The sequence below is a fragment of the Protomyctophum parallelum genome (genome assembly GCF_964188405.1).
Source record: "Protomyctophum parallelum genome assembly, chromosome: 21".
In the NCBI taxonomy this organism is placed as follows: domain Eukaryota; kingdom Metazoa; phylum Chordata; class Actinopteri; order Myctophiformes; family Myctophidae; genus Protomyctophum; species Protomyctophum parallelum.
Window position 1 is genome coordinate 31,636,052 of NC_139713.1, and position 19,466 is coordinate 31,655,517.

At 45.0% G+C, this 19,466-nt stretch overlaps 1 protein-coding gene across 5 annotated transcripts in view; it reads left to right on the plus strand.

Annotated features, from left to right (window-relative positions):
• The window catches only part of pappaa (pregnancy-associated plasma protein A, pappalysin 1a), a 182,490-nt gene that overhangs the window by 116,764 nt on the left and 46,260 nt on the right, over positions 1-19,466 (plus strand). For 3 of the 5 annotated variants that reach the window (XM_083793928.1, XM_083793929.1, XM_083793932.1), the window contains exons 17-21: positions 8,724-8,907; positions 11,108-11,309; positions 11,948-12,179; positions 13,579-13,726; positions 16,093-16,208. In XM_083793928.1, coding sequence (XP_083650054.1) covers positions 8,724-8,907; positions 11,108-11,309; positions 11,948-12,179; positions 13,579-13,726; positions 16,093-16,208 — 882 coding nt within the window. The remainder of the gene's footprint in view (positions 1-8,723; positions 8,908-11,107; positions 11,310-11,947; positions 12,180-13,578; positions 13,727-16,092; positions 16,209-19,466) is intronic. The other 2 variants (XM_083793930.1, XM_083793931.1) reach the window with 1 other exon arrangement.

Sequence of the window (19,466 nt, forward strand, 5' to 3'; positions counted from 1 at the left end):
GAACCAAATGGACCCTTACAGGTCTATAACTCAGAGTGTACAATTGGAACCAAATGGACCCTTACAGGTCTGTAACTCAGAGTGTACAAATGGAACCAAATGGACCCTTACAGGTCTGTAACTCTGAGAGTGTACAAATTGAATCAAATGAAACTGTAAGGGTACTCTCTCGAAAGTTAAATAAAAACGGAGGATGTTTTGCGGTATTAGATACTTTACTTACTTTTTCACTCAGGATAGACTGAGGGCTGAGGATCAGTCGTCATGCTCAAGAAGGGTTTGACAAGCTATTTGTCTGCTGATAGAGAAATTGGCCGGGTCACTGAATCCAGGATTTTTGGTTACGGGAAAAACTACGATACTGTGTGTGTAAGTACGCTCCTGCTGCACCCACACGCAGGCAGCCAGGCACACACGCACACGCACACACACTCACGTGTACTGATAAATACAGTACAGAATCAGATGCACACGCAGGCAATGGCATACACAAATCTACCCCCCCCCCGCCCATTTGCCTTTCATTCACACACAGAATAGTTCTCTTGAAGCGAGGGTCTTGCACAGACTTCTAATTGCATTAGACTTTGATTGACAGTCCACTGTGGGGCCATTCATCAATGTCAGCTTATTTAGTGATGAAGGATCCTTTTCAGAGAGAAAAAAATATTTGAATAGGGGAGGGGGGAGAGAGAGGGAGAGAGCGAGAGAGAGAGAATGAGATGGAGAGAGAAATAATAGGGTGAACGAGAGAAAACAAGGAGCAGTGGTGGAAGAAATACTTAGTTTTTATTTTTACTTAAGTAAAAGTAAAGTATCAATACAATGTAGAAATACTCTGTTACAAGTACAAATTTTACTTGAGAAAAAGTACAAACGTATTGGAAACAAAATATACTTAACACTAGAGTGTCTGTGAGGTCTTTCTGACAAATATTTTGATGTTTTAAGTTGACCATCTTTGCCCGTGAAGATTTCAGAAGGTTCAGCTTCCATGACTTTTCCTCAGTTTTTTTTTCATCTGAAACATTTTCTAAATATGAATTTAGGCATACTTTAGGCATCGTTTTCGGTCAAGATGACCCCTGCCACACTTCCTCCCCCCACGGGAGTGAACTTCACACCTCCAGACAGCTGTCTGGAGGTGTGAAAGTCTGTTTTCCCGACCGTGAATCTATAACCGTGCGTCACCAGGATCAATGATATGGTCAATGAAAATTATATAAGATTATGTTGTGATATTATAGGGTAGGCTACTTGAGGTCTTCCTTGCTTTGGTACGATGATGCAAATTTGTTTTTCTGTAAAGTCACTTGGGTTGCGGTTTTGTGGGCTCGTTTCCAAATGTTGTTTAAACCAGCTGTTTCTTAAAACTTTCAATTTCAGGAACCTTGAAATTTGTATGTAGGCTATTTGTGTGCAAAACCCCAAATAGTTGGTGCCAGCTAGGGACCGCGGTAGCCTACCAGATTTGTGTTTGTAAAATGTTTGAAAAATGTTGCACTTTTAATTTAATTTTAGTTATTGCGACCAAAGGTCGCCTAAGGGTGAGGTCGCTTCTCGCCCTCAGGTGTCTTACTGGTTTATTTTGAAAATAGCAGATTTACAAGTTCGATGTGACGTTTTGTGAGCTTGTAGATCGGCTATTTTAAAATAGCCAATGTATATTATTGAATGCTAATGTGACTTCCTTAGGGCTTGTTTTCATAGACCTGTCGCAAAATCTGGCAACGCTGAGTGAAGTGGCCTACTTCTTTAAGAAAGTAAAGCTTATGCTCCACCCCTTTCCCTGAAGATGACCTAAACACACGCCCTCACATGCGCACGCAGTGCCACACACACACGCGCGCAGTGCCACACATGCACGCACACAGTGCCATGCACGCACGCAGTGCCGCTCACGCACGCACGCACGCACCTGCTCTGCTCTGCTGCAAGGTTTAAAAGTGTTGTATGAAAGCACAATCCTATCTCCTTTCATTAGCCAATTACATTCTTGCTCCGGCCATGTCCAAGTGGCTCTGGAAAATACATCAAAACAAATCTGTTTTTCTAACTTGGTCTTCTGTGTGCGTGCGTGCGTGCATGCGTGTGTGGCACTGCGTGCGCATGTGAGGGCGTGCGTGCGGCCGTGCGTGCGCGTGTGTGTGTGTGTGCACGTGCGTGCGCGCGCAATACTTTGGCACTGCGGGGTAGTAGGTTATTGGTTCTCACTTCTCACCGTCAGTTTCTATACGTTTTCGGTTAATTTCCCTGCTCTATATGTAGGCCTATGTACCCCCCCCCCGCCTCTCTCTCTCTCTCTCTCTCTCTCTCTCTCTCTCTCTCTCTCTCTCTCTGGGATTCGGAGATAAGGAGAATCCTGCCCGACGATATGCACAGTGCATTTCCTTAATGCTATATTATCATTAAAATCTTAGACGAAATTTAGCCAACTGTTTGGGGCCCCCCCCCACACTTGCTATTACCCCATTCGCAGCCCACCACCGGTGCCCCACCACCGGTGCCCCGCCGGTGGGGCCCACCGGCGGGGCCCCGGTGCGGCCCACTGGCGGGGCCCCGGTGCGGCCCACCGGCGGGGCCCACAGCTTGAGAAGCCCTCTCGCTCTAGCAGCGAAGGGAAGGGGAAGGGGTGATGAGGACATTGATGCTACTGGACATTATAGCATGGTACAGTACATTGGATTCAGAGCCCGTATTAAGTAACCCATGATTGGAAACAGCAGCCTGTTTTTCTTCAGGTTACTGTTGATGGAGTTATGAGTGAACAGGGCTCTGGACACGAGCTCATGAGAGACCAGGAGAGCCCAAGTGTCTTGAATTAAGCCATGGTGTGCATATTGTTGCTGTCAGGGCAGAAACCTCCTATCTCCGTATATGCAAGTAAATGAACCCCTTACTTGATCATCCTACACGAAAGCATCAAAAGTGTGTTTGTGTGCGTGTGCGTGTGCGTGTGTGTGTGCGTGTGCGTGCGTGTGTTTTTTTTTTTTTTTTTTTTGCGAATGGCATTCTCTCCTTGTCCCTTGCATTTTTTCCAAGGTTCAGGGGGATATTTGTTTTCCAAAAAGCTCTTATTTTTCCATTAGAAATGTCCCTCTTTTTTCTGTAAATTATTTGGCTTGTGGTGCAATATTTGCAGAGATGGGACCAAAATGGGGGGGGGGGGAGGCACTACTGTACATCATCCAAAAACCTCAACTGTTTTCAACCCCCTTTTAAATAGCATCATGTAACACAGCAAAAATGCACAAATCGACGCGCGTTTGCCAAGATATCTCACAACAGAGCTCGGTGAGAGCTCAATCATTCTTAGACTATTTCTTTTTTTGGTGCTCAGAGGAATAACCATGAGGGAAACCTGGAACCCCCCCCAGAGCTCAGATTCTGTCCAGTTTCTCAGTTCACTTTAATTTCATACAGTACATATCTTTTTTAATGTGCAGCCAAGCTTTTAAGGCCATGCATGCAAGCTGGGGCCGGTTATCCTTACATACTGTATCTGTTTGCTTCATACTAGCCTTATTCCCTCTTATTTCCATCTTTCATCTTGATCCTATTACGTTGTCGCCGTCCACCGGAAACCCTGTATCTCCTCATTGCAATGCTTGTATCTGCTATTTTTGAGGAGCCAACGTATAAAATATGGATAAAGTGGCTAAAACAATTGTGATGCTGTATTAACACATTTTGATGGGGACCCCCTGGAACCCCCCTTCCCACAAAAGATAGATAGATAGATAGATAGATAGATAGATAGATAGTCTTAAAAAGATATTTTGACATCATCAATCTTATGTGGCCGCGTGTCTCTGACACAAATTGACTGGATGGATGGGCAAGATTCAATTCATCCCCTGAGCAAGCAGGCCGGCTCTATTACTGTATCTCAATGGGAACATTGTCAGCACTGTCAGTACAATTAAGAGGAAAGTCAAGTCTGCCTGTAGGTTTCATAAACATTTAACCAATGAAAGGTATTCAAGTGCTCGTGACTAGCCAATTAGCACACGCTATCCATTGGAATACAGTTTACCAGTGGTGGAAAAAGTACTCAAATGTTTTACTTAAGTAAAAGTATCAATACCACTACTACTCGATTACAAGTAAAAGTCCGGAATAATGTAGATAATGTCAATAAATGTATGAAAGTATCAGCATCAAAATGTACCAAAAGTAAAAGTACTCATTGTGCAGAATGTCTTTGCAAAAAATATTTTGAAAATAGCAGATATACAAGCTCACAATGTGTCGCATTGCGACGCATTGTCGCAAATCTACAAAGAAACTCAAATAAATTCAAATAAATATAGTGGAGTATTTGCCTCTGAAATACTCAAATAAAGTACAAATACCTCAAAATTGTACTTATAAGTACTGTACTTAAGTAAATGCACTTAGTTTCTTTACGCCATTGCAGTTTACTACTTCCTGAACAGTAAAAAGTTGTGGACATACAAGGTTTATCCGTCCAAAAGCATTGATGTAATGGAACGAAGCGGTATCACGTTGCCTTTAAATAAATCAAACTCGTATCACATTTTGGACGGAACGTGGACAGAGTAACATATGCATCACATATGACCGCCCCGCCAAGCGTGGGTGTAGAGTTGAATTAGCCGATCTATCAAGATGGAAGGCTGTGTGTAGTAGCAGTAGTAGTAATAGCGCTAATGTGTCGACCGTGTGTGTGTGTGTGTGTGTGTGTGTGTGTGTGTGTGTGTGTGTTTGTGTGTGTGTGTGCGTGCGTGTGCGTGCGTGCGTGCACAAGCCCAATGTTATGTAAGTGTGTTTTTGTGTCTGTATGCGTTTACAGCTCTGTCCCATCCTGTGTATGTGCGCGCATGTTTGCATGCTTGTGTTTGCATGTGCAATGCATGTGCAGTATTTGTATTTGCATCTCATCGTGTGCAGGTCCAAGTGTTTAATTTATGAAACATTGTGTGCATTGTGAGGCCCCTGTGTGTCAGTGTGTGCACGTGTAGCAAAGCATGCACGTGCAACCGCATACGTGTGTAAATGTGTGTGGAGTTTCCTTCTTTTAAAAAGTTTACAGCTGCCTAACCTTCTCTTCCAGTGGGGAGTTTAACAACATCTGGCTACTGGGGCTAATTCAAGACAGGCAGGCAGGCAGACAGGCAGACAGACAGGCAGACGGGCGGACGGACGGACGGACGGACGGGCGGGCAGGCAGGCAGCTACGTCTTCCACCTAGCTAGGGTCTTTGCTTTACCTTGGATGACACACACGCACACGTTTACTGTACTTGGCTCCTGATATCAAAATCTTATGCCCGCATAAGTTGTGTTTATCCTCTTTGGCCCACTCAGGTATAGTAATACAAGCACGCACGCATGCACGCGCACGCACGCGCGTGTCATGCCAGACATGAGCTCTGACATAATATACGGCTCTAGGCATTGATAGCGCGGTATTCCGAGGTATTCTAACGTTCCTGGAACGAAATGCGCTGTATAATGAGATTTATTATGGTCTGGTAGTCCTTCAAGGAAGAGCCCTTGCTTGTGAAGGAGCTTTGAGGAAAACCTTTTCAGGCCATACTTGGAATCACAACGGGCCGCATTTACCGGGATGTGATCATCTTATCTCTGTCGGCTGGAAACCTCACATGTCACAAAACGGGTTCCCCCTCCGATTCAAACACAAAAGCATCAAACGTATAGTGGATCTGCAAGCCGGCGTTCCCAGCTTGCAGACACTTGTGATGCTTTTGTTTAACGCAGTAGTGTGATCAAGTAGGGCATTCATATACGAAAAACATACATTTGAAAAATCCAGAGATAAGACGTTTTTTTCCATGTCTGGTAGCCTATAGCAGTGGTTATGTCTGGTAGGGTAGCCTATAGCAGTTGTTCTTCCATGTCTGGTAGCCTATAGCAGTGGTTATGTCTGGTAGGGTAGCCTATAGCAGTTGTTCTTCCATGACTGGTAGCCTATAGCAGTGGTTTCTCGGTTCTTCCATGACTATAGCCTATAGCAGTGGTTCCTCCATGACTGGTAGCCTATAGCACTGGTTCTCAAACGTGTTTTATTTTTATTTTTTATGTCAAGGATCCACAAATTGACGCATTGTCAATTTCTTCTCTAACTGACTAACCAGCAGGCTCTGCCAGCAGTCTCAGCTTTCTGCCTTCTACACTGGTTCCACCATTATGGTTATTTATGTGGAATTTGCTAAAACATTTAAAAACATAATTTATGCCCAGTCACTATACTGCACCTGAGATGTTCCTTTTTATACTGAGACCATGTTTGGTTTTTTTTGAGTGCACTGAATATCAATACGAAGCAAATGAAAAACGCATTATTTCAACGGTAGTGGTGAATGGGGGGAAGGGATTTTTGTCCAACCAAAAACGGCAACCAATGGGTGCGAAGAGGACAACCTCGGGCGGGACTTAAAAAAGGGTCAATTGATTATGTATTTGGCCGCGGACCGCTCATCTGAAAATGTTTCATACTAGTGACTCCCCAGAAGAGAAGACAGCGTGTCACGTGCGCTAAGATTGTATATCTGCTATTTTTGAATAGCCAACATAATACATGGAAATAGCTGATGTACAAGCTCACAACAACGCCCTGTGAATAATATGAATATGGCTTAAGTGATGAATTATAATGCATTCATGCATCTTTGTGTAAGTTTAGGGTCCTTGCGCGCAGGGCGCAAATTCATCTTCTGGCAAGACAAAGAAAACTTTGCAAATCCCTATAGTCTCAATGCCAGGTGTTGCCATTTTGTCGGTATTAAATTTCACTATAGCAACTCCAAAAAACAGGGTAATTATGGTAATCCGCCAGAATGTGTCATTCTGCATGTGCAGCATCTCTGTCAGAAACAGTCACACTTCTATGGAAATCAATGTGTTTCGTGTTAGGGCTGATTGTGCATTGTGTCGGATATGGCTTGTCCTCGCATGGCGACATACAGTGGTGGAGAGTAACTATGGACATTTACTTAAGTACTGTACTTAAGTTAAGTATACAAATTTGTAATTTGCTTGACTATTTCCAATTTCCAATACTTCAGGTCCAAATATTGTACTTTTATCCACTACATTTATTTGAAAACTTTAGTTACTAGTTACTTTGTACATTTTGATTATTATAACATGCATTAACCACTTCATCCCTATATACATTTCGGCCATTTGAAAATAGCCGATCTACAAGCTCACAATGCATGGCGATGCGACACATAGTGCGCTTGTAGATCTGCTATTTTCAAATGATTTTTATACATTTGAAAACTTGAAATGGGACATTCTGTAAGTGAGTAGTCTACTTTTGTTACTTTAAGTACATTTTGATGCCAATACTTTTACTCAAGTTCCAGACTTTTACTTGTAACAGAGTAATATTGATACTTACACATCACTTTGCTGAGTGGCCCAGGCCAGCGCTAGCTGCTCATCCAATGACATTCATTAACACTGCTGAGTGGCGCAGGCCAGCGCTAGCTGCTCATCCAATGACATTCAGTAACACTGCTGTCGTCAGGCAGAAACCTTGTATCTCCATTTTATATCCTTTTTATTATTTTCGTATTCTTTTGTAAATGCCCGCGCGCTACTCCAGTGATTCTCCATTTTATTTCATGCCGCGGACCCCCAAATTGATACATTTGGCCACTGACTCCCCCTCCCCATCTGAAATGTATTTTGTGTGCCATGAACCTTAGATTTATGTAAAAAGGTGATGTACAAAGCTTGTATAATTTGCAATTTTTTAACATCAAACGCATACGTGGATAATGTTGTTCCATGAGTTGCTACATTAACTACTTTAGTTGAGGACCCCCTGGAACACAGGTTATTTTTATTTTATTTTATTTCTTTATTTTCCACTATTACGTTTTTTTTTTTTCTTCTTTTGGACATTACAAGGTTTCAATACCCGACAGAGGCCATATGAGCTAAAGGCTTCGTCAGGTTACAGAGGTCTCGCTGGAGCAAAGCACTTAATCGCTGTAGTCATTTATTTACTTTTCTCCTCCGTGGTAAACGCTGAGTGGCTATAGTGTTTTAGTACGTAGAAATCTGACTGATGTGTATACTTTTTCATGCGGGGAGGGGCATAAATAATTACCTTGTTTTATGAGTTTCAAATATAGCAGGGTGGCTGAATGGAGGAATTATTCACCGCCTGTGTTTCTGTCTGTCGTTAGCCACCCGGTGTAGGGGTCACCTGGTGTAACACAAAAATTACACCACAGTTTAAGTATTGAGGGTCTAAGGGGTTAAACTGAAGTGACATTGATAAATTCCAAATAGGATTCCAAAAAGTATTCTGAGGCACCCCTTGACTTGGGTCAAGGCACCCACTGTGAGAAGCTGTGACCGAGCCCATCACCTTTTCTCCTAAAACTCATACATCGCCAATGAACTAATGATCGTGTTTTTCATGAACTCCCGAAGCGCCATTAAAGTGTTTGACGTGTTGTTTAGCTTTATATTAATTGATGACATATTAATGACTTACTGCACATCAAGGCAATCCTGTTCGATCGGTATAGCTCTCGGTTCGATTGGCTTTGCCTGGAGCCTGATACAGGTCTGTGCACAATGGAAAGGCCTGGAGGCATTTCTAGGCCTTTTTCTCGTATTTACGGCTCTGATTGCGCTGGATGAACATAGCGACTTTGTTTAGCGGCTCAATAGTAAATCCACGTCGTTGTTTGCGTTGTCGTCCCCTCTTCCCAGTCGGACTCGTCGGTGACCATCACGTGCGCGGACGGGAAGTGGAACAAGCAGGTGTCCTGTGAGCCGGTGGACTGTGGCCTGCCGGACAAGTACCACGTGCACCCCGCCCACTTCAACTTCCCCGAGGGAACCACGTACGGCAAGAAGAGCACCTTCCTGTGCCGGGAGCCCGCCCAGCTCGTAGGTGAGACGGGCGCACTGCACTGCCTGCTGGGAAATGTAGTCAGACACACACTTAAACACTTTAAGACCTGAGGACGCATCCGTGTTGCCTTATAGCTTATAGCTTTTAACCACTTATAGGCTGTTGAATGTACAAGCTTGTAGATCTGCTATTTTTGAAAAATCTTGAAAATGTGTGTAAATCTTTGAGTGTATATTCTTTCACGGTGAACGTTTCTAACTCATAACTTTGCTTCTGGATTTTCTGAAAATAGGCAATAGTTATGAGCTTGTCGATCTGCTAACTGCATAAATGCATTTTTAATCCTTCCCCAAATGCCTGACTAATTGCGCGCCTGTGTTGCAAGTGTACACCCCCCCCCCCCCCCCCCACACACACACACACACACACACACACGCGATACACCTTTTCAGGTGGTCTGTGCAAGATCCTTTGTCAGAGTTGTTCTATTTTGGGCTCCATGCGAGCGGATGTGGAACAGGTTTTGTTGTAGCTGTCATGGCACGGTGTCAGATGGTGGACGAGCACTGTGTCCCTGTTTAACATCTGCATTGAGCAGCGTTCCCAACAATCTGTCTGCTCCGCTCCACTCCCATGACTCTGTGGCTTTAGCGCCGTGATTCTCCAACTTGTTCATGCCAAGAATCCCCAAATTCACTAAGCCTGATTCTACACATATCTTCTAAATCTTCTAGTTTTCAGACTCCTCCGTGCCAAGGACCATCACATTTTGTTATATATATATATATTTATATATATATGGCCGCGGACCCCCATCTTAGAATGTTTTGTGCCAGGGACCCCCAGAAGAGAAGATTTGTGTCAAAAACAGTAAGATGGGCCCAGGCCGTAGCGTAACGGTCTGGGCACCGGACTGGTGATCCAGTCGCGGTGTGCCGCGGGTTCGACTCCCGGACCCGACACGGCCTTTACCGCATGTCATCCCCCCATCTCTCTCCCGTTTCCTGTCAGCCTACTTTCTATCCCTTAAAAAATCAATAAAGGCGTAAGCCGCAAAAAAATATCTTAAAAAAAACAAAAAAAAAAACAGTAAGATGTACAAGCTTGTAGATCTGCTATTTTTGAAGAGCCAACGCTAAAATCTAAAATGACACAGTTCCTGGGTTTTAATGGGTTAACGGACCCCCACCTAGAAACATGTTGTGCAAGGAAGGGACCGTGATACGAGATTTAATTTCACACATTTTCCAGACTTTTGAAAACAGCAGACCTACTAACACAGTACGAGCTCACAACGTGTCACATCGCAACACTTTGTGAGCTTGTAGATCGTCTATTATAGCCGATGTGTATGTATCAGTGGTTCCTAAAGTGGGGTCTGGGGACATGGAAAAGTTTGGGAACCACTGGTATGGGCTAAGGTGGTTGAACCGCTTCTGAGGCTATAATTTTAAACCAATTTAGCTGGGAAACCGCTGGAACCCCCTCAACGAAAATCAGGCAGATCTTTGCCCAAGGAAGACTTATAAGGTGTTGAAACGTTGCGCCAGTAATATGGTACATTTTTGGAACTTTAAACTGTGTGCGGATGTTTTGATGTCCAACACCTGACCTAAACACAGGCATGAGATGTGCACACAGTCTTCTCTTTATTGTTAAGACATAACATTTTTCTTATCACACTAAAATGTTGCGCCCCCCCCCTTTCAGTAACTCTGAGGACACCCCTATGGTGACTGAGGGAGGAGTTGAAGACCCCTTGTAGTCTAAACCAGGGGTTCTCAACGCTTTGGGCTGTGGAACCCTGAAAATGCTTTGGCCATGTCTCGTGACCCCCGTGATAATAATAATAATAATACAAATGTTAATTTAAAAAAAAGAAATACATTAACCTATTTAGGCCTGAAATTAAAAAGAAATCTTCTAAATCCTCCAGTTTTCTGAAATAAATATTTTCACGATTTTTCAAAAATAGCAGACCTACAAGCTCCAACAAGCTCATAGCAGATCTCCTAGCAGATCTACATAGCGCGCCACCGAGTGGCGCGCTATGTAGATCTGCTTGTAGATCTGCTATTTTTCAATAGCTAAATTACAACATAATGTTTACACCACCAAAAGGGGTTCCCGCCCAAAATGGGTTAATATATAGCTTTTTAACTATAAATCAAACAAATCTTAAGAAGTTCCATAAAGAAATCTGTACATTCATGATTGTTCCTCCGCCTCCTCCCGCCAGGCACCAACAACACTCTGATGTGCATGGAGGACGGCCTGTGGTCGTTCCCGGAGGCGCTGTGCGAGCTCCGCTGCCCGGCCCCGCCCCCCGTTCCCAACGCCGTGCTGCAGACCAAGCGCTGCAACGACACGGGCCTCAAGGTGGGCTCGCTCTGCAAGTACAAGTGCAAGCCGGGCTACCACGTCACCAACAAGCCCAAGAGGTAAGAGAGAGAGACACACACACACACATACATACACAGTCTGAACGGCATAAAAACCCATACTCTGAACGCAGCAACGTGATGCCGTTTTGGCTGCTGTTGTGTAAGGAGTTTGCATGAGAACGCAAGTGAGAAGTGGAATGCGAGTGGCAACAGAAGCTAATGTTATGAGTTAACTGAGAGCTTTCTGGACCTGGCAGTCATTCTTGTTTTTCTTTTTTTAAATGTGTTTCAAATTGTCCCCTGCTCAGAATCCCTGTAGCTTCAATTCTTCGTATTTCTTACTTGATCATACTACAGCATCACACGAACGCATTGAAAGCAGCAGATTGACGAGCGTTTTGAGCTTATCGATCGAAATGAAAACAAAACATTAGTAGCCTCGGTGTAAATATAGTCTCTGTCGGGTGGAAACCGATAAAATGAACTGTCTGTCTGTCTGTCTGTCTGTCTGTCTGTCTGTCTGTCTGTCTGTCTGTCTGTCTGTCTGTCTGTCTGTCTGTCTGTCTGTCTGTCTGTCTGTCTGTCTGTCTGTCTGTCTGTCTGTCTGTCTGTCTGTCTGTCTGTCTGTCTGTCTGTCTGTCTGTCTGTCTGTCTGTCTGTCTGTCTGTCTGTCTGTCCCTCCCTCCCATCGGCAGGCGTGCGTTCAAGCGGCAGTGCACGGAGGACGGCAGCTGGCTGGACGGGGCGTGCGAGCCGGTGACGTGTGACGCGCCGCCGGCCATCTTCCACGGCTCCTACTACTGCACGGACGGCTTCCGCTTCGACAGCGTCTGCCGCCTCAACTGCTCCGGCCCCGGCGACGCCGTGGCCGCCACGGCGGGAGGCTCCGCCCACACGGTGAGGCCGCTGCACGCTCCATGCAAGCAGGTCTGTCCCGTCTTTCGCTCTACCCCCCAATCCCCCCCCCCCCTCGCCGTTCCTGCTAATCCTATAATGCGGTGGTTTTCAATCTTTTTCATGTCAAGGTCCATTATTTATTCGGCATCGATCAAAACAGCCACATTCTACATTCTCTAATTGTGCAGACTTCTCGTAAATCAAGTAATGTAGCCCGTTTAACAATAATTGAACTCTTGAGTTGGTTACCAACTCTCCATCATTTAGCTGGGGACCACCTGGAACCTCCTCAAGGACCACTGGTTGAGAACTACTGTCCTAGTGGTTCTCATTGACATGAAACAGCTAGAGAACCTCTGCTCTAATCCAGTGACTCTCAAACTATTTAAATCTTAAGGAGCCCCAGATTACTGCATGGATCACCATTGATGACCCAAACATTCAAGAGAGATTTACAGTGCACAGTACACAACTGGAATGTGAATAGTATTTAACAGCTTGATAAAGAGCAGAACTGTTATTTCACACAGTAATTGCAGCTTGTTTGAACACGAGAAAATAAGAATAATATTGTTCTATTGCCAAAATACATTTGGTCTCAGATTAAAATAAATAAATGAAAAACAATGTGTGGGTCCATTAACAATAAAAAATGTTTGAGAACCACTGTTTTTAGCCTACACAAAATATGATGTTCTCTCTCTGTTTTACTCCATTTTTACCACACTCTCTCTCTCTCTCTCTCTCTCTCTCTCTCTCTCTCTCTCTCTCTCTCTCTCTCTCTCTCTCTCTCTCTCCCCTAAAGCTACTCAATTAGATGCCATGCTAATTGGATTGCTATTGATTTCCAGAACAGCGCGGCCGCCACAGACCTTTTGAAATGTATACACCTTTTAATCTGTCGCGCCTCACGGACCCTAGTGGATAACTAACACGCCTGATAACTGTTGTATTGTGTTTCCCCCCCCCCCCCCCTATGGGATTTCAACTCCTCTATGTCCTTGGCACTGTGTGTGTGTGTGTGTGTGTGTGTGTGTGTGTGTGTGTGCGTGTGCGTGTGCGTGTGTAGTACAGTGCGAGGACAATTTTCCTTGGTCCTCAAGAGAAATGGTTTGATTCACATGGTTGAAAATAGCCTTTTTTTACTTTTAGTTGTAGGCTTAATAGAATTAGGGAATAAAAGGTTCAGGTTGTGTTAGGATTCGACATTTAAACGTTAGTTTTTTCGGATATTGGACTGATATGCCTGATTTATTCTTTCTGCTATACCTTCTAGATTTATGGTTATCATGGACCGAAAATAGCAGACCTAAAAAAATTATACTAATCATCGTCCTAAAATGTCAATGTCCTCACAAATGTTATTTTTGTGTGTGTGTGTGTGTGTGTGTGTGTGTGTGTGTGTGTGCGTGTGCATGTGCGCGTGCAGGGTCTGGCGTCCAACGTGATTCGCTGCAGAAAGGACGGGAACTGGACGGGTTCGTTCCGCTTGTGTCCGCAGGCCAAAGGTCAATGCTCCTTACCTCAGAACCTCCACTACAGCCTCCAGTACACCTGCAGGAGAGGTCACGCCATAGGTCAGTACTCCATATTTACTCATACAGGTCATTTCAATAGGTCAGTACTCCATATTTACTCATACAGGTCATTTCAATAGGTCAGTACTCCATATTTACTCATACAGGTCATTTCAATAGGTCAGTACTCCATACTTACTCATGCAGGTCATTTCAATAGGTCAGTACTCCATACTTACTCATACAGGTCATTTCAATAGGTCAGTACTCCATACTTACTCATACAGGTCATTTCAATAGGTCAGTACTCCATACTTACTCATACAGGTCATTTCAATAGGTCAGTATACTCCATACTTACTCATACAGGTCATTTCAATAGGTCAGTACTCCATACTTACTCATACAGGTCATTTCAATAGGTCAGTACTCCATACTTACTCATACAGGTCATTTCAATAGGTCAGTATACTCCATACTTACTCATACAGGTCATTTCAATAGGTCAGTACTCCATACTTACTCATACAGGTCATTTCAATAGGTCAGTATACTCCATACTTACTCATACAGGTCATTTCAATAGGTCAGTACTCCATACTTACTCATACGGGTCATTTCAATAGGTCAGTACTCCATACTTACTCATACGGGTCATTTCAATAGGTCAGTACTCCGTGCTTACTCATACAGGTCATTTCAATAGGTCAGTACTCCATACTTACTCATACAGGTCATTTCAATAGGTCAGTACTCCGTGCTTACTCATACAGGTCATTTCAATAGGTCAGTATACTCCATACTTACTCATACAGGTCATTTCAATAGGTCAGTACTCCATATTTACTCATACAGGTCATTTCAATAGGTCAGTACTCCATACTTACTCATACAGGTCATTTCAATAGGTCAGTACTCCATACTTACTCATACAGGTCATTTCAATAGGTCAGTACTCCATACTTACTCATACAGAGACTTAAATAGGGTTAATATATTACCGCTGTCGGCATATTTTATACTTTTAGTGTTTTTTTGAGCGGTAACTAACTGCTCCAATGAACAGCTATGTGTGTCTCTATGTATGTATGTCTCCATGTATGTTTGTTTGAGTACGGACAGCTGCAATATAGTAATACAAAAATTGCCTCTGAGATGTCGTGGTACTGTATAAGTATAAAGTATATTAAATAAATTAGTGCAGTCATTTAGTAGATTACTTGATTACTTTGCACCACTGTTACACCCTGATCTTTTCTGTCCTTTTTGGGGGGTTTAATTTCAAGGCCCTCCAGTTTGATATTGTCTGTCAGGTGGAAAACCTTACTTTTCAGGATTCAAGCTTGCGGATCTGCTACTTTTGATGCTATAGTTTTCGAAAAGAACAGCACAAAAGGTTAAAATATGGAGACAGCAACATTATGTATTAGGCCACAGACAGACCCCATTTGACATCGTTACCTCCCTATCCCCAAGATTCACTGTCAGTATATGACCATATATTGGGCATGGCCATATATGGGCATATACAATATGGAGCTTGAATGATTTGTTTGCACCTGATTCCATGATGACACATTGGGCGGGAACCCCTTTTGGTGTTTAAACATTATGTTATAATTTAGCTATTGAAGAATAGCAGATCTACAAGCTCATAGCGCGCCTTGTAGGTCTGCTATTTCTTTTTAATCGTGATTTAGAATATTTGTATTAAAATTTTGAGGTCAGGCCTAAATGGGTTAAAGCATGGGAATATGACATTGTAAGACGTTGACAATATCGGGGGGGGGGGGGGGGGGGGGGGGGGGGGTACTAATGGTACATTTTAAATTTGGACTCAGATTTTGACTTTCTTCCCAGTTCAGGCCAGCACCCCCAGACTTGTTAAATTCACCTTAGATATTAGAAAAAAAAATGAAAGGGAGATCAAACAGGAGTGATCATGCCAAATGATACATCATGCTATGACATGTCTTTGATGTGGGCATGGTTTGTGTACACGGATAACACCACCGCTGAGTCATGATGTCACCATCTCTGTCTGCACACACGTGCACAGGCACTGCTGGAAAGTATCTAAGTACTATCTAAGTTTAAGTAAAATTTTTACTTCTACAACATTACATCTCCGAGACAAGTTTTGTACTTTTTACTCCACTGCAATGAATTGAAAACTTTAATTACTACAGTATAGTGACTTTATGGATTTTGATTATTACAAAACATACGTTACCCACTTCAGCTGTACAGTAAATACATTTGAAAATTGACGATCTACATTCTACATTCTACTTTTTCTACCTTCTACCTTTGTACTTTTACTCGAGTCGGTTTTGAATTCCTGACTTTTACTTTTACTTACATATCGCAGCGGTGTTGATGGTACCTTTACTCAAGTAAAACATGTGAGTACTTTCCGTGCACAGGTGAGGACTGTGAGCTGACATGCAGGGAGAGTAACAACGACGTTGTGATCCTGCCTAGCAACATGACAACAGACAGCGTACTGCGGGAGCACTGGCTCAACCCTGCCAAAGTCAAGGTAGGCTTGCGTGTGTGCGTGTGTGCGTGTGTGCGTATTTTTGCGATACTTGTGAAGGCCTAACATGGTGGCTCTCAAAGTGGGGTCCAGGTGACCCCCAGGGGTCAAAGTGGGGTCCAGGTGACCCAAGTGGGGTCCAGGTGACCCCCAGGGGTCAAAGTGGGGTCCAGATGACCCCCAGGGGTCAAAGTGGGGTCCAGATGACCCCCACCGGTCAAAGTGGCGTCCAGGTGACCCCCAGGGGTCAAAGTGGGGTCCAGGTGACCCCCAGGGGTCAAAGTGGGGTCCAGATGACCCCCACCAGTCAAAGTGGGGTCCAGATGACCCCCACCAGTCAAAGTGGGGTCCATGTGACCCCCAGGGTTCAAAGTGGGGTCCAGATGACCACCAGGGGTCAAAGTGGGGTCCAGATGACCCCCAGGGGTCAAAGTGGGGTCCAGGTGACCCCCAGGGTTCAAAGTGGGGTCCAGGTGACCCCCAGGGGGCAAAGTGGGGTCCAGATGACACCCAGGGGTCCTTGAAGTGTAGGTGGATGGTAAACGCAAGGTTGCCAGTTCCAACCCGGACTCCCACAGAGTTAGTGTCAAAGTGTCCTTGAGTAAGACTTGAACCCCTAATTGCTCCTGATGTGCTGGTTGGGGCCTTGCATGGTTTCCGCCGCCATTGGTGTGTGTGTGAATGGGTGAATGTAATGGTGAATGTAATGCACAATCTACAGTATGTAAAGCGCCTTGGATAAAGGCGCCATATAAATGCACCATTTACCATTTATAGATCAGCTACAGTATGTTTCAAAACCACCATCCTAAAAAGGTTAATGTCCTCGCAAGTATATTACAACAGTGTGTGTTGTAATTATAGACACGTGTGTGTGTGTGTGTGTGTGTGTGTGTGTGTGTGTGTGTGTGTGTCTCCCTCACAAATCTGACAGACGCACTTCCCAGCGTTGGTCAGTCCTCGGCCTTCCTGTCAGGAATGTGACACATGGTGTCCATATCCTGGCTGCATCTCCATGCCAGCTTTTTGCTCGTCGCTGGCGCTCGGGGCACACAAAACATTTCACATTTTCTTATACTCTGTGGTTCTAAAGGGTCTGTCTGTCTGTCTGTCTGTCTGTCTGTCTGTCTGTCTGTCTGTCTCTGTCTCTGTCTCTGTCTCTGTCTCTGTCTCTGTCTCTGTCTCTGTCTCTGTCTCTGTCTGTCTGTCTGTCTGTCTGTCTGTCTGTCTGTCTGTCTGTCTGTCTGTCTGTATCGTATGTATAGATCCTACACAGTAACAAATCCTCTGGTGTTAATTCTACTTGAGAGTATAGAGCAGGGGTATTCAACTAGATTAGGCCGGGGGCCACAACTGTAGAATGATTCTGTGTGGGAGTCCGCACAGCGTGCGCGCGCACTGATAATTTGTGGTTTCTCAAAATGCAATTTTGTGCTCAAATGCGAGATTTATGTGATACATTTCTGCCCAGTAATGAGCAGAATAATATGTCTAAATGGGTACACACACACACACACACACACACAGACGATATATCGCTCGCAATCCCCCCCTATTTAGTTGACTATGGTAATTCATCAACGGTTTTGCTGTAATTGGCAGAAAAAACTGCGCTACTGAATCTGTCAGCAGGGCCATTCAGAATGTGTATACTGTACATTGTTGATAGTGGGAATGAAAACACAGGCGCACCACAGGAAGTGGAGGGCTGAGGGCGGGCCAAACGGGCCAACATCCTGTTATCCACATTATATTTAGGCCACGCCCCCAGAGGCCAATTAAAAGGAAACAAACAGCAGAGGGTGCTGTTTTTCCTTTTTTTTGGCCGATGTTTTCCCAGATCGACTTGTGTGTAGCCTCGGTACCAGGCTTTCATTTTTGTTGGTGCAAAAATGGAAAGCCTGGAGGAACGCATTGGCCGCTCTGGTCTAAAAGTGGGAGTCAACCCTTCCGGTTGGGCGTCGCTCCAAATGATGTGACGTAGCGCTGCACTAGGGGGGAGAGGAGGGGCCGGGGGTGACGGACAGATCGATGAGATCCAATCAGGGCGTGCGCAAATCTCAGCCGCGACCCGCCCCCCTCTAGACCAGAAACCTAACACGTTAGCTCAGGCTAGCTTGTGTGTGACGCTGTAGTATGATCAAGTAGGGCGTCGTTCATGTACGAAAGAAACGCAATAAAAGTTAGAATTGTGGAGATAAGAGGTTTTTGCCCGACGGCAACGGCATTGAGCCTGATCCATGCCAGATGCTTGTGCTCGGTGCTGATCCCAGGTTTGGACTGTTCTGTGCGCTCCCCCCTGGCTGGCCAGGCCTAGCCAAGATATACCTCTTGGCACAACGCTATAGAATGGTTGGTCTCTCCTGGCAGGAGACTGCAGTGGATGGGGGGGTTGGAGTCCTGGATGGGGGGTTGGAGTCCTGGATGGGGGGTTGGAGTCCTGGATGGGGGGTTGGAGTCCTGGATGGGGGGTTGGAGACCTGGATGGGGGGTTGGAGACCTGGATGGGGGGGTTGGAGTCCTGGATGGGGGGTTGGAGTCCTGGATGGGGGGTTGGAGTCCTGGATGGGGGGTTGGAGTCCTGGATGGGGGGTTGGAGTCCTGGATGGGGGGTTGGAGACCTGGATGGGGGGTTGGAGACCTGGATGGGGGGGTTGGAGTCCTGGATGGGGGGTTGGAGTCCTGGATGGGGGGTTGGAGACCTGGATGGGGGGTTGGAGTCCTGGATGGGGGGTTGGAGTCCTGGATGGGGGGTTGGAGACCTGGATGGGGGGTTGGAGACCTGGATGGGGGGGTTGGAGTCCTGGATGGGGGGTTGGAGACCTGGGCAGGACATGGATATTATGGATTGCAGCTTTAATTGTTCTCTGTGGTTGGAAGTATTTTGAAAGCACTTTTAGAAGGGAAAAAAGGGTCTCTGTGTGTGTGTGTGTGTGTGTGTGTGTGTGTGTGTGTGTGTGTGCGTGTGCGTGTGTGCGTGCGTGCGTGCGACTGCGCGGCGCACAAAATGGTTTTGAGTTTTTTTTCCTCCGCACTTTTGTAACAGGAGAAAGAGACAGTCCACAAGAGAAGTGGGAAAAGAACACATTGTATTTCTCACGGCATTTTGTTTTCCCCCCACACATTTTGTATTGTTTTTGTTACCTTGATTGTGCCGACTCAGCGGTGGCCATTTTTGTTTTGTGGTGCGCGATCGTTGGGAGAGCATGGGGGGATGGGAGGGGGGTGATGACGGGGAGGTGTCAGGTGAAAGATGAAACG